This window comes from Cannabis sativa, chromosome 4, assembly GCF_029168945.1.
Source record: "Cannabis sativa cultivar Pink pepper isolate KNU-18-1 chromosome 4, ASM2916894v1, whole genome shotgun sequence".
NCBI lineage: Eukaryota > Viridiplantae > Streptophyta > Magnoliopsida > Rosales > Cannabaceae > Cannabis > Cannabis sativa.
The window spans coordinates 977749-990158 of NC_083604.1; the positions used below are offsets into that span (position 1 = coordinate 977749).

At 31.5% G+C, this 12410-nt stretch overlaps 2 protein-coding genes and 1 non-coding gene across 3 annotated transcripts; 2 read left to right on the forward strand and 1 right to left on the reverse strand.

Annotated features, from left to right (window-relative positions):
• The first annotated feature begins 560 nt into the window (after nucleotides 1-560).
• TRNAH-GUG (transfer RNA histidin (anticodon GUG)) lies at nucleotides 561-632 on the forward strand. Its single transcript has one exon. It is a non-coding gene; the product is annotated as a tRNA-His (tRNA).
• Nucleotides 633-1792: 1160 nt separating this feature from the next.
• On the forward strand, nucleotides 1793-4600 carry LOC115714660 (sphinganine C4-monooxygenase 1). The gene is made up of 3 exons (XM_030643410.2): nucleotides 1793-2192; nucleotides 2380-2628; nucleotides 3809-4600. The coding sequence occupies exons 2-3, from the start codon at nucleotides 2395-2397 to the stop codon at nucleotides 4364-4366; spliced, it is 792 nt and encodes a 263-aa protein (XP_030499270.2). The 5' UTR covers nucleotides 1793-2192; nucleotides 2380-2394; the 3' UTR covers nucleotides 4367-4600.
• Nucleotides 4601-5659: 1059 nt separating this feature from the next.
• On the reverse strand, nucleotides 5660-11719 carry LOC115713936 (elongator complex protein 2). Its single transcript, XM_030642422.2, has 10 exons — nucleotides 11465-11719; nucleotides 11284-11371; nucleotides 10561-10646; nucleotides 10299-10452; nucleotides 8923-9083; nucleotides 8183-8833; nucleotides 7760-8075; nucleotides 7468-7688; nucleotides 7117-7294; nucleotides 5660-6379 (listed from the first exon to the last, which is right to left on the reverse strand). The coding sequence occupies exons 1-10, from the start codon at nucleotides 11606-11608 to the stop codon at nucleotides 5880-5882; spliced, it is 2499 nt and encodes an 832-aa protein (XP_030498282.2). The 5' UTR covers nucleotides 11609-11719; the 3' UTR covers nucleotides 5660-5879.
• Nucleotides 11720-12410: the final 691 nt, after the last annotated feature.

Below are 12410 nucleotides of genomic sequence, written 5' to 3' on the forward strand. Positions count from 1 at the left end.
TTTATTTAATTTCAAAATAAATTTTAAATAATAATATTAGATGTACCAATGTAAACATGACATGTGTGCAAGAGTATACACATAAGCATCCCATAGTCACCGTTAATCGAATGACACCTTAAATTTGCGACTAGTTTAATAGTTTAGAGGACTTTACCGCTAAACTTTGAGCTTGAAGGGTTAAATGCAAGTGAAACGGTAGTTGGGAAGGTTTTGCCGCAAAAAACTCTGAGTTATAATTCTAGAACTTTTGTAGGTACTTGGCTCGCTGTTAAGTGTTAAGTAAATTGCCATGTCACAATTCTTGATTGGTCAAAGTCATTAAATTTTTATTTTTTTTTTACAAAATTAATTTAAATATACCAATAAGAAAATGACACGTGGATAATGACTTAATATTTAACAGTTAGATACCTATAGAGTTCCAAAAATATAACTTAGGTATTATTACCGTCAAAATTAAATTTAAGTATTTATTTGCAACTACAAGTTAAATTTAAGTATTTATGCCATAAATTATTTAGGTAATAAATAATCAAGTGATGAATTTAGCAAATGTTGTGGCTGTAGTTTAGTGGTAAGAATTCCACGTTGTGGCCGTGGAGACCTGGGCTCGAATCCCAGCAGCCACACTAAACTTTTCTTTTCTATATTATTATATTTTTAATTTTTAAAAAATGTGCATGTTTTTTAGTGGGTTTGGAAATAATGTTTCCCATTTAATTTTCTTTTCTCCACTTCCAATTGACATAAGACTATAATTTATTAATTATTTTTTTTGTATTTTCCAAAATGTATTATTAATTTTTTAATAAGTATTAGGGGTGAGTAATATCCAATCTAATATAATTGAATTAAACTGATCAAATTTAATTTAATTACAAAAAATTAGATATCTAATTACAATTAAATTAAATAGATGTTAAAAGTTGAATTCTAATTGTATTAGATCGGCTATGTCAATATCAAAATCCAATTAAAAATCAATTCAATCCAATTACATGTATATTAAAAAATTATTATTTATTTATATAATAAAAACATTAAAAACATATATTAATTATATTTTTAGTGGATTGTCTTGTGTTAAATTTGTAATACTTAATTATTTTGTGTATTTATTTTCATGATATTTTGTTAAATTTTATTACTTAGCAATATTGTTATTTTAGTTATCTTAAACTTTTAGTTACATTATACTTGTAATGATATTTTTATAGAGTATTAAACTTAAATAAGTAGTGACATTTACTTTTTACGTATTTTTTTTCTTCATATTTTTAAGTTAATATTAAAATTTAAGTGTAATTGGATATCCAATTAAAAAATCGATCAAATTCAATTAGTAATTAGATCAAATTGGATTGGATTTTGAGGTCTAATTAAATTGGATCGGATGAGAAAAAAAAATATTAAATTAGATTGAATAACTACTCTAATTTAATACAGTATTTTCCAAGCTAACATAAGAATATAATTTATTAATTTTTAAATTTTAAAAGCTAATTCAATTCACATCGTGCATATTGAATATGAGCCCGACCTTGAGTATAGGCGGGCTAGGCCTATGCTTAAGGCCCGCCTAGCTTAGGGGTCCAAAAAAAATTTATCCCTTTTAAAAATTACATATATTTTTTTTTTACTAATTTTGGGAAATACTATATTCTTTTTTTCTAAATAAGGGACCAAAATATTTTTTTTTCTGATGACCCACTAAAATTTCAAGACGGATCCTAATTGGATAGTGTATATTATATATTGGTGTAGAATTTTGAGTAAAATTATAGATAAGAACTTCATAAGACTTAGAAAAGTATAAATTCATCATAAGTCTTAAGTGGAATGGAATTAATGCATAGCTAGAGTCAATATTAATTACGAATGAATGAGAGAGTGTTAATGACTTTTTTGCTACTTGGAATAATTAAATGACTGGTGATAATAATGCCATTAAGTTTACTTTCACTTGACTTGGATATTTATCTATATGTGTAATAATTATGGTCATGAGAGGACTTACTTTTTTTTCTCAATATTTTCTAAAATATTATTGATTTTTTTATAAATGAATAAGTTAAGTATAAATACAATACTCTTCATCTCAACTTAACCACCCATTTTTTAGAAACTAAGTGTTATTATTCATATAATCTCATATACCTAACTATTTAGCTTCTTTGTTCTTCATATTAGTAAGTTTTGAATGATTATTATTTACTATTATTTATGTGTTAAAGTAATAGATGATGGATGATTATATATGTAATTAACCAATTATATGTCTTGTTATGTAATAGATAATATAGTTTACAATATTTCAGAGAATTATATACTATGATTCGATTATTTTGTTAATTTTTTTTTTTTGGTTGGTTTCAGAAGAAGATCAAAAACATGATTTCGGAGACAATTCCTGATGAAGTATTAGGAACTATTCTACCAATTATAGTGTATTGGGTATACTCCGGAATGTATTGTCTATTGGATTTGTTGGTAGGTAATAAGTATAGGCTACACTCAAAGGAAGAGGAGGATGAAAAGAATGTGGTACCCAAAGGAGTTGTGATAAAAGGAGTCCTTATTCAACAATTTCTTCAAGCTATGGTTGCAATCACATGTTATTATATGGTAAGAATCAAACTACAATTTAAATAAAAACTAACAAAATTAGATATTAGTAGCTTAACAATTGTTATTTTTATCTAAGAAACAAAAGTATTGAAAATATATATTTTTTTTAAATACCTTATTAAGCTCATCTTAAAATTTAAGGTCCAACATAATTTGTTTATGCCCGAACCTCACCCTTTGAAAAGTCTAGAAAACACTGCATTTTTTTTGAGACTGTGTTTTATAGCATTATTTGTTTGGAGTTTGTATTTTATAAAATTAATGACAATAGAGTAATTTGTGGTATAAATACCTAAATTTAATACTCAGTTGCAGATAAAATTTAAGTTTAATAGGGGTTTATTGAAAAATACCTTTTTTATTTATCAATTAACTAAATCTACCTTTAATTTTATATTTAATTGAAACATATCTCTTTTTATATGTATTGTACTGAAAATACCCTGACATAAGGGAGTCACATGGAGAGTATATTGAGGTGACAAGGGTAAAATTAGTAAAGTGTTTTAAAAAATAGATAAAAATAATAAACTTTAAAAAAGAGGGTAAAATTAAAAAAGAATAATGTAAAAAAGGTATAGAGTCTAATTTCCTCTTACCCATGTGTCATTTTTTTATTGGTATATCTAAATGAATTTTTAAATAAAAAATAAAAATTTAATAACTTAGACGAATCATGAACTACTATGTGGCCATTAACATGATACTTAATAGTCAAGACACCTACAAAAATTTTAAAAATATAACTTATGTATTATTACCGTCAAAAATTAAACTTAAGTATTGATTTACAACCGAGAATTAAATTTAAGTATTTACATTGTAAATTACTCTTAAAAATAAACTTTTAGACCCGACTTTACTCAAAATATTTTTTAATATGACTATATTCAAAAAGCATGACAATTAAAGAAAAAAAAATTGAGGAACTTCTAACAAGATAATTTGATCATACTCATAATTTCTTTTGGCAAAAATTAGGTCTAGAGGTTTACTATTTAACCTTTTAAAAAAATTAGGGTCTAAAAGTTATTTTTTAAGCACGAGGTTTAAATAATAATAAAGCATACAGAATCTGAAAAAGTATAAAGTTAAAAATAACAAAGATAAAAAGTATAATTTACAAACATACTTGTGAAAGCATATGTTTCATATTATCTTTTCAATTGTTTTGTAGGTTAATATAAATGATGGAGCATATATTGTAGAGAAAAAGACTACTTCTCTTATTAATTTAATAAGGCAATTCATTAGTGCTATGGTTGTTTTGGATACTGTCCAATACTTCATGCATAGATGTATGCATCAAAATAAATTTTTGTACAAGCACATTCACTCTCAACATCATCAGCTCATTGTGCCCTACGCTTTCGGAGCTCTATACAATCACCCTTTAGAAGGACTTTTCGTTGACACATTTAGTGGTGCATTAGCATTTTTAGTATCTGGGATGTCTGCTCGAGCTTCCATTTTCTTCTACACATTTGCTACTATCAAGGGTGTGGATGATCATTGTGGGATATGTTTGCCCGGGAATATTTTTCACGTCATTTTTAAAAATAATACTGCTTATCACGACATACACCATCAATTTTACGGAAACAAGTATAACTTCTCTCAACCTTTCTTTGTTATGTGGGATAAATTGCTCGGAACTTATATGCCCTACTCTGTGGAGAAGAGAATAGAAGGAGGATTGGAAGTACGACCCGATGGTAATTACAAGTCTATATGAGTCTAAACACCATTACTTTGTCTCTCTTTACACATTCATGGTGATATAAAATAGTTTTCTCATTTTAAAATGTAGTGAATTAGTAATATAACTTTTCTATTGCTACATGTGAAGAAGATTGTTTCTCCTTCAAATAATATTTTAGTAATAGGGAATCTATCATTTTAGTACCATAATGTTTGCATTAATATAAACTTAATACCCTATTGTTCAATAAATACTATTTTAGTTTTATGATGGCTACCTTCAAGGTATATTTTAGAACTAATTATTAACAAGTTACTATATAACTTATAAGCAAATGTTACTATATAGTTAGAATCTTAGCCAAAAATACACATTGACGGAACCTACCTTGCAAAATATCAAAATAATCTACTCGAAAAGTAGGTTATGATGGTACTAGCCCTAGAGTCTGAATAATCGATGGTGTCTTAAGAAAAAGCTTCTTCTAGGTCTTGGATTTACCCACGAACTCACCTTAAAACATTAACAGAAATGCATAGGTTATTTTTCTCTCGAATAGCTCAATCCAATGATACCACCCCGAACCTTGAAGTGACCGAATCTCACAAAATATGCAGTCGAAGCCACACCAAGTTTGATTGGTGTATGCGACGGCTAGTGACGTTGTATTCTGGCAAACCTTGCATTGTGAAGTTGTCAGTAGACAACCTCCCAATGTGATGACTCATGTAAGAAATAGATCATCAGTGGTTGATAGGTGAGTTTTATGCTCATTTTAGTAGTTGATAGCTGTTTTGTGTGGTTTTACGATTGTTTTTGTGTTGTTTAAGGTTTGGAAGGTCTCAATAAGATTTTGAGATGTATACATTGACATTTATGTAATATATATTTTGAAATTGGAATTCCCACCTAACCCTACAATATTTAGGGACCATAAACTATAACAATTGCTATGTAAGAAAAGGGACTTGAACTGCATAAACTGACATATTAAGTCTTGTTTTTACATTACGTTAGTATATGATTTAAACCTTAGCCTTTTATACCAAATGATATCCTAACCATTTATTAAGCAAATATATATTCTCACCATTTGATGAGACAATAACCAAAGAAAACACAAGAAGAATTCTCTACATTGGTCCTAATTTTGAGTAGCGTCGACAACAATTAGCCTCCTAATTAAAAGAGCATTGCTATCATCCTTACGAGGGAGCGTCCTATAAATGATTAACAGTTTTCTATAATCATCATTAAAGTAAAATAAATAACATCCGATATTGAACTATACTAATAGCGATATGACATCTATGATGCTCTTTAGCATTTCTCTAGTCAAGACGCAGAGCCCATCTTAATTAGGTTAATTAAGAGTAAAAATGAACACAATAGTTTAAAATAAACATGTCTATGTGTCAAGGAATAGTAAAAAGAAAAGTAAAACCTTGTGTTTCTAAGAAAATTTCATAATTCTCACTATGCTTATAATATGATATGATGTAGGTTTAGACCAAAATTACTTTGCTGAAATAAACAGCTGGTTCGCTTAAGTTACCTTTACATCGAACAATCTCACGCAGTGATCCGCACCACAAGAGGCAAGCTGCAAACTACATTCGTCGTCCCTTTTCTCGGGGTTCCTCCATGCTAAACGATTCACTGTAGACACGTGACACATGACAGGATCAAGCTGTGCAAATGGTGCAACAGTTGCAGCGGGGGCTCCTCCTATAGCGCCATCGTTAGTTCGGTTTATGGATAGACTCCATAGCTCAATGAGTCCGTTTTCCAATCCAACTGCTAGTAAACCGTTGTTTCTGTTTTTGTCGAGACCGACCCAAGACAATGCTGTGACACTACTTTTGAAGGGTGGCAAAGTTATGAGAAGTTTGACTGATGATTGATTTTCAAGACCCCAAATTTTGACGGTCTTGTCTCGTGAACCGGTTGCGAATTCGTAACCATATGGGTTCCATGAGCATGCCCATATAATTCTCTTGTGTGCTTCTTGCCTTGCTACTAGCTGGTGACTTATTTCTTCTGTGCCTAACCAAAAAAGAAAAAGATCTCTGTTATTGTCAATCTCAATGGGAGACCAAAATCATGTAAAAAAAAATGTCCTACCAAATCAACCACCTCTCCTCCAAAAAAAAATTCAAAATGGTGGGAAAATAGTAAGCCTTGTAGTATAAATGGTAAGATGAGAGAAGGACCCTGTAATTTACAAAAGTTACAGATCGGAACTTTTATTTTGTTAATGACAATTCGAACCCTGTATTTTTCATAACGGTACAAAATAGTACATTGAGCTTATTTTTTGTCAAAATAAAACATAATAATAACCTGATTTAGAAGTGTAGACTGGTTACATTTTTTCCATCCGTTCGTATTAGAAATTGGCTTCAAGTTAGTTATATTTTAAATAAAAATTAATGACAATCAAGGGTATTATTTTGTACTATTTTGAACAGGGTCCAATTTATCATTTTACAAAACAGAGAGTCCGATCAATAACTTTTGCAAAATACAAAATCTAAAGTAGTATTTACCGAAAAAACTAAGATAAAATGAAATGAAATAAGAATATCAGCCCCATTGTGGCACTGGCATGCTAGCGCCCTTAAACTTTAAAACTGCACTCATCTTTGCCCCCACAACAGCAGAAAAAGAAAGATGAGTTCCATTTTTTTTCATACAGGCATGGTATAAAAAGTGTCTAGCTATGAAATATGAAAGCATTGTAACACCGTCGGTTTAGTAACTATAGAGGTAGAAACAATTACCTGCTCCTTTGATCGCGAAAACAGAAAACTGTCGGTCTCTTGAAATTGTCAAAAGAAATTTGTCATCGTGGGAGAATTCCATCTGAGTCACTGTCAAACTGTGAGACTGCAACCGACCAACCACCTTCCATGAACCAACTTCCCATAGCCATATCTCTGCTACCGTTGCAGACTGGGCCTGCAAAACATAATAAAGAGCGAATACTTTGATTACTTCCATTCGCACATGATTTCCACGACGATACAATACAACCCACGTAAAAATGTCATGTTAAATACTTTTAGCTCGATAACCATGAAAATGGAATAAATTCTAATAAAAATGTACTAGGAATAGCTCCTTATCTTTACCTTACACGACGAGGCAACAAGATTTCCTTCATGATTACAGCATAACGAAAAAAGTTCATTACCATGACCATAGAGCTTGTGTGACTCTGGCCATAGTGTATGCCATGCTAGTTGATCTTCTATTGGGGGTTCAGTCAACACTACAGGGACTGCATCGGGGATAGTTTCAAGTGTGTCTATGTTCTCACTACCGACTCTGCTTGATGTGTTGTCGTTCTCATCTGCACAGAAATGGTATGATTTTCAATAACTGATTATAGATTCTATGTCCAAGCATGAGATAGAAACTCACTCTGAGCGTAAATAGGCTTTTGTGATAGCCCAAGAGCGGACATGTTTGCACCCAAAACCTGAACGCCGGTTTGGATGTCTTCAAAAATACTATGCTGTGAAATGGCATGACCGAGAGTCTTTAGAAAGGACAACGGAGCTTCGAATACTCTTGCAACCTTTTCATCAGCTCCACAGACAAATCGGTGGTTCCCTTTCCCTCGAATAATGGTGACACAGTTTATGTCATGACCATGGACTTGGGGGCGAGCGATTTCATGCCAGCCATCGCTATCAGAAGAAGCATCATTTTTCCAAGGAGCATATATCCGAGTTGTCTGCACATTTTTTTCGAGAGGAAATAAATAATAAAGAAGCAACTCTATGTTCTATTAAATGAGGAATTTTTTTAAAAAAAAGATTCAAACCATGGAGAGCAAATTACCTGATCATGACTGACAGACAGCAAGTATTCGCCATTCCTTGCCCACGAAATATCTGAAACTGCAGCAAAATGCCCTGATGGAACTTTTTGTGGCTGCCAGTTATCCAAGTCAACACCAACATTTCTCCAGAGATGAAATGATCCACCATATCCATGAGCTAAAATGGAATCTCCATTCGAGCTCCAATGACCACCATAAAACCCCAATGCACAATGACTTAATTCACCGACAGTGACAACATTCATCCAGATACCCGAAGTCCTCTCTGGTTGCCAAATCATCATTGTCTTGTCCATTGATGCAGATAAAATGCTCTGGGGTTGACAATAGGCACCCCCATCTCCAGAAGCAGACGGGGGTTGCCATTCTACCGAATATACCCAATCCTCGTGCCCAATTAGCAGAGATTCCAAAGAAACTTGATAAGACAATGTGCCAGCAACAAGTACAGGACCTTTTATATAAGAAGCTAAACTAATTTCTTCTTTCTTTTCTCCAATCAGTACAATCTTCCATATCCGTATGCCCTTGTCCTGAGACGAACTCACAAGTAGAATAGTTTCTGTCTTGCCATTGGAATATAAAGGTAACGAGAAATCTAAACACCGGATCCAATCTGTATGCCCTTTCAACTCACAAGCATGGACAAACTGAGATGAATAAAGCTAATGTCAATAAAGAGTTGCATAAAAAGGTAGAGAAAATTAATGCTCGGATAAACAAATTTCAAAGTTCATACCTTTTCAGACCTCCCGCCACAGTAGAGATGAATTTTGTTATCCAATCCTCCCATTGCCAATACTATACGCCCATTATTTCCAGGAAGTTCAGCTAAAGAAAGCGCAACCATAGGTTTTGAACCAACAGAGAGAGAATCCAGACATAACAATTTACAGTCACCTGGAAAAGAGAAAAAAATAAACAACTGGTTTAAAATTGCTTTTGTTGAAACAATTACAAATGGTGGATAAGGGACAATTCATTCAATTTTGGTAAATATCATCGTAGTTGTGGATAAAGCGAAGAAAAAGATTAGCATAATAACGATCGTGACATATCTACAAAAGTCATGTAGATGAGTTTTATTATTGTTGTTATGTTGCTAACATATCTACAGAAGTCATGATGTGAGTTTCTTGATACAACCACTTGGGTAGAGCTGACTCCTAAAAGCTAGCCTAAGAGGAGGGTGCCCAAGTAGAAAGTTATACACTACAGTACTAATCCCATACTTGTTCCATGTGAGATCCTAACAATACACCCAGTGGCCTAATCCATAGGTCGACCCTTAAGCAACGTTGGTCTAACTTGAGCGTGTGTGGCTCAGATACCACTTGACACAACTACTTGGGTAGAACTCACTTTTAAAAGCTAGAGAGAAGGGTGCCCAAATAGTTATATACTACTAACCAATCTCATACTTCGTCAATGTGGAATCCTAACATTTCGTTAGTAGCACCCACATATACACACCTTAAGAAATATCACAACAAACATACCAACGATAACAAAACTCGTCTACATTTTATGGTAATAACTATGCCTAAAAATGTTAGCTATTTGTCTATTATATAGAGCAGAGGTTAACAATGTAGCAGAATAAAGTTGATAAATGTCTCAATATCAGTAAATAAAGGAAAACCATTGTACCATTTATAGACATTCTCTTGAAATTTTAATCTTGTGGGACATTTTATGTCAGTAATTTGTAGTGAAAATCTACATTATGTACATTTTCAGGATATTTTATCTTTTCAAAAATATCATTAAAACTATCCATAGAAAAACAATAACAGCATCTTTGACACCAACATTTTCATCCATGCATCAAGCTGACAAGGATTTTTCAGCATCTGTTCTCAAACCAATTAGTTTTTTAGTAAGACTGAGCTAGTTTTTATCGATAAACTAATAGAAAATCACAAAAACAAGCGTCAAAGATGAGCTTTAGAAAAAAAAAAAACTCTGCTAACAAAGGGCATAAAATTTTAGTGCTTTCTTGGACTACCTAATAATCTAACATGAGCAAATAGAATAGGTTGAAAGAAGTTCAATACTGCATTTTTCAAAACCCGAAAAGAAATATTGATAAATTACAGAATACATTTGTCTGACCTCCAATATTAGCAGGAAAAGTCACCTCCCATATGTGGACTGTACCGTCCGAAGATGTAGATGCAAAGACTGCTTCAGATTCCGAAACCATAATTCCAGTAATGCAAGTGACACCTTTCTTGTGTGATTCTGGTACTTGTGAAACATTTCTCCACTATAATCAAACAGACACAGAAAATGAAATGAATCCACTTATAGATGATATCTTTCAACAAGTAAGTAGAGTTTACAGTAAAATTTTCAAAGATAATAAAAAAGCTACCTTTCCTTCAAGAAGAGATAATTCCCATAAAATAATGGTGCCATCAGCATCCCCAGAAAGCAGATAATGCCGCTCCAAGTGTTTAGCTGTCCATAAACAAACAGTTCCAATAAAAAAATTATTAGCATTAATGCTTATTTAGCTTTCATCATGTTTCAAATCCAATCTTAAATCTTTCAAAGTTTGTTTGATACACTGTATTAGATTGTATTGTATACAATCTAATATTATGCTATACAATACAGTATACTATAATACTGTGTACTAAACGGACCCTAACTAAACAACGTGTCGTATTCAATTGGGATACAGTCAAGAACCAAAATTTATGGAATCAAAACTTTCCCCACCTCTTTAGGAATAAAAAGTCATCATAACTTCTCCTAAAATCGACTAATGTTAATACCAAGGTACTTTTATTACATCGTATTACATTGTATTGTATAGTATTACAAAAGTGTATTATATAAAATATATTTTGATGTAATTCTGTATTTGGTATTGACTTCTATCTTATATAAACATACAATAATTTCATATAAATCAAATTTAACATAATATAATACGGTATTAAAAGTTAAATTTACAATTTTTTCCCATTACTAGCATAGCAAAAGAGCAAATTAGCTACAACAACACAAAATAAATGTAACCCAATTTTCTTCAAGCTTGGAATTAATAAGTGTATATCTAAATACATATAAGGGTGGATAAAGACAGTACCTTTAAAAGCAAATTTAGCATTAGGAAGCCATTGAGTGCAATTAACAGAAGCCTTGTGACCCGGAAGAGTAGTCAAAATCTGAGCAGTCTGCAAAATTCACCAACAACAAAAAAAGAAGATAACTTTGAAGATATTCATACAGTAAGTAATGATGAAGAAGAAGAAGAAGAGAAAAAAGACCTTTGGAGAGAATATAACGACGGCGTTTTGAGCTCCAAAGGATACTAAATCAGAGGCACCCCATGAAACGTTGTTGACTATTCTGTTGCAGCCAGCTCCGATGAATACTCTCTTCACTCCAACTCCGCCGCCGCCATTAGACATGTCTGACTGACTCAGTTTCTTTGCTCTAATCGGAGAACTGAAACAAACACTCACAGAGACAAGTGAAGATGGAGGCTGCCATTTTGGGCCTGCTACTTCTAAAATTTTATGGGCCTATGGTTTTCTTGGCCCATTATGTTTTTTTTTAGAGAAAAATATATGGGGTAAGTTGAAAAATACCCTTTTATTAATCAATTAATCAAATTTGCCTCTAATTTTATATTTATTTGAAATATACCTCTTTTTATATGTATTGTACCTAAAATACCCTGACATAAGAGAGTCACATAGAGAGTATCTTGAAGTGACAGGGGTGAAATTTGTACAATGTTTAAAAAAAGAAGTAAAAATAATAGACTTTAAAAAAAAATAAAAATAAAAGAGGACAATATAAAAAGGGTATAGAGTCTAATTTCCTCAAAATATATTGTATACTCATTTTTTTATTTTCTAGTTTATTTTAATTATTTTATTATTTTTAATTTATACCTAGTTTTATAGGTTATATCCTTATTGTGTTAGGGATTCTAATTTTAAAAAGTTATATGAGGATATATTTAATACTTTTGATTATAAAAGCAAGTATTTATCAATTAAAATTATTTTTAGAGTTATATTTGATTAGTGTGTAATAAAAAAAAGTAGTTTTCAACTTATATGATCAGTGCCTTATTTTTTATAGTCGACGTCCTATAATTGGTTAGCGATATTACCTAAAAGCTATTTTTTTTAAGTTTTATAAGACCTGATACTTAATTATACTAATAGTAATATGACACAGAGGAAGAACTAGGCACCAATA

What these genes read in the sequence shown, in the direction of transcription:
- LOC115713936 (XM_030642422.2), bottom strand. Translation starts at nt 11,608, where the DNA reads ATGTCTAATGGCGGCGGCGGAGTTGGAGTGAAGAGAGTATTCATCGGA. An exon ending in TTTTCCTGCTAATATTGGAG is followed by an intron (nt 9,084 to 10,298) that starts GTCAGACAAATG and finishes TCTCTTTTCCAG; the next exon opens with GTGACTGTAAATTGTTATGT. An exon ending in TTTCGCGATCAAAGGAGCAG is followed by an intron (nt 6,380 to 7,116) that starts GTAATTGTTTCT and finishes TTTTTTGGTTAG; the next exon opens with GCACAGAAGAAATAAGTCAC.
- LOC115714660 (XM_030643410.2), top strand. Translation starts at nt 2,395, where the DNA reads ATGATTTCGGAGACAATTCCTGATGAAGTATTAGGAACTATTCTACCA. An exon ending in CAATCACATGTTATTATATG is followed by an intron (nt 2,629 to 3,808) that starts GTAAGAATCAAA and finishes ATTGTTTTGTAG; the next exon opens with GTTAATATAAATGATGGAGC.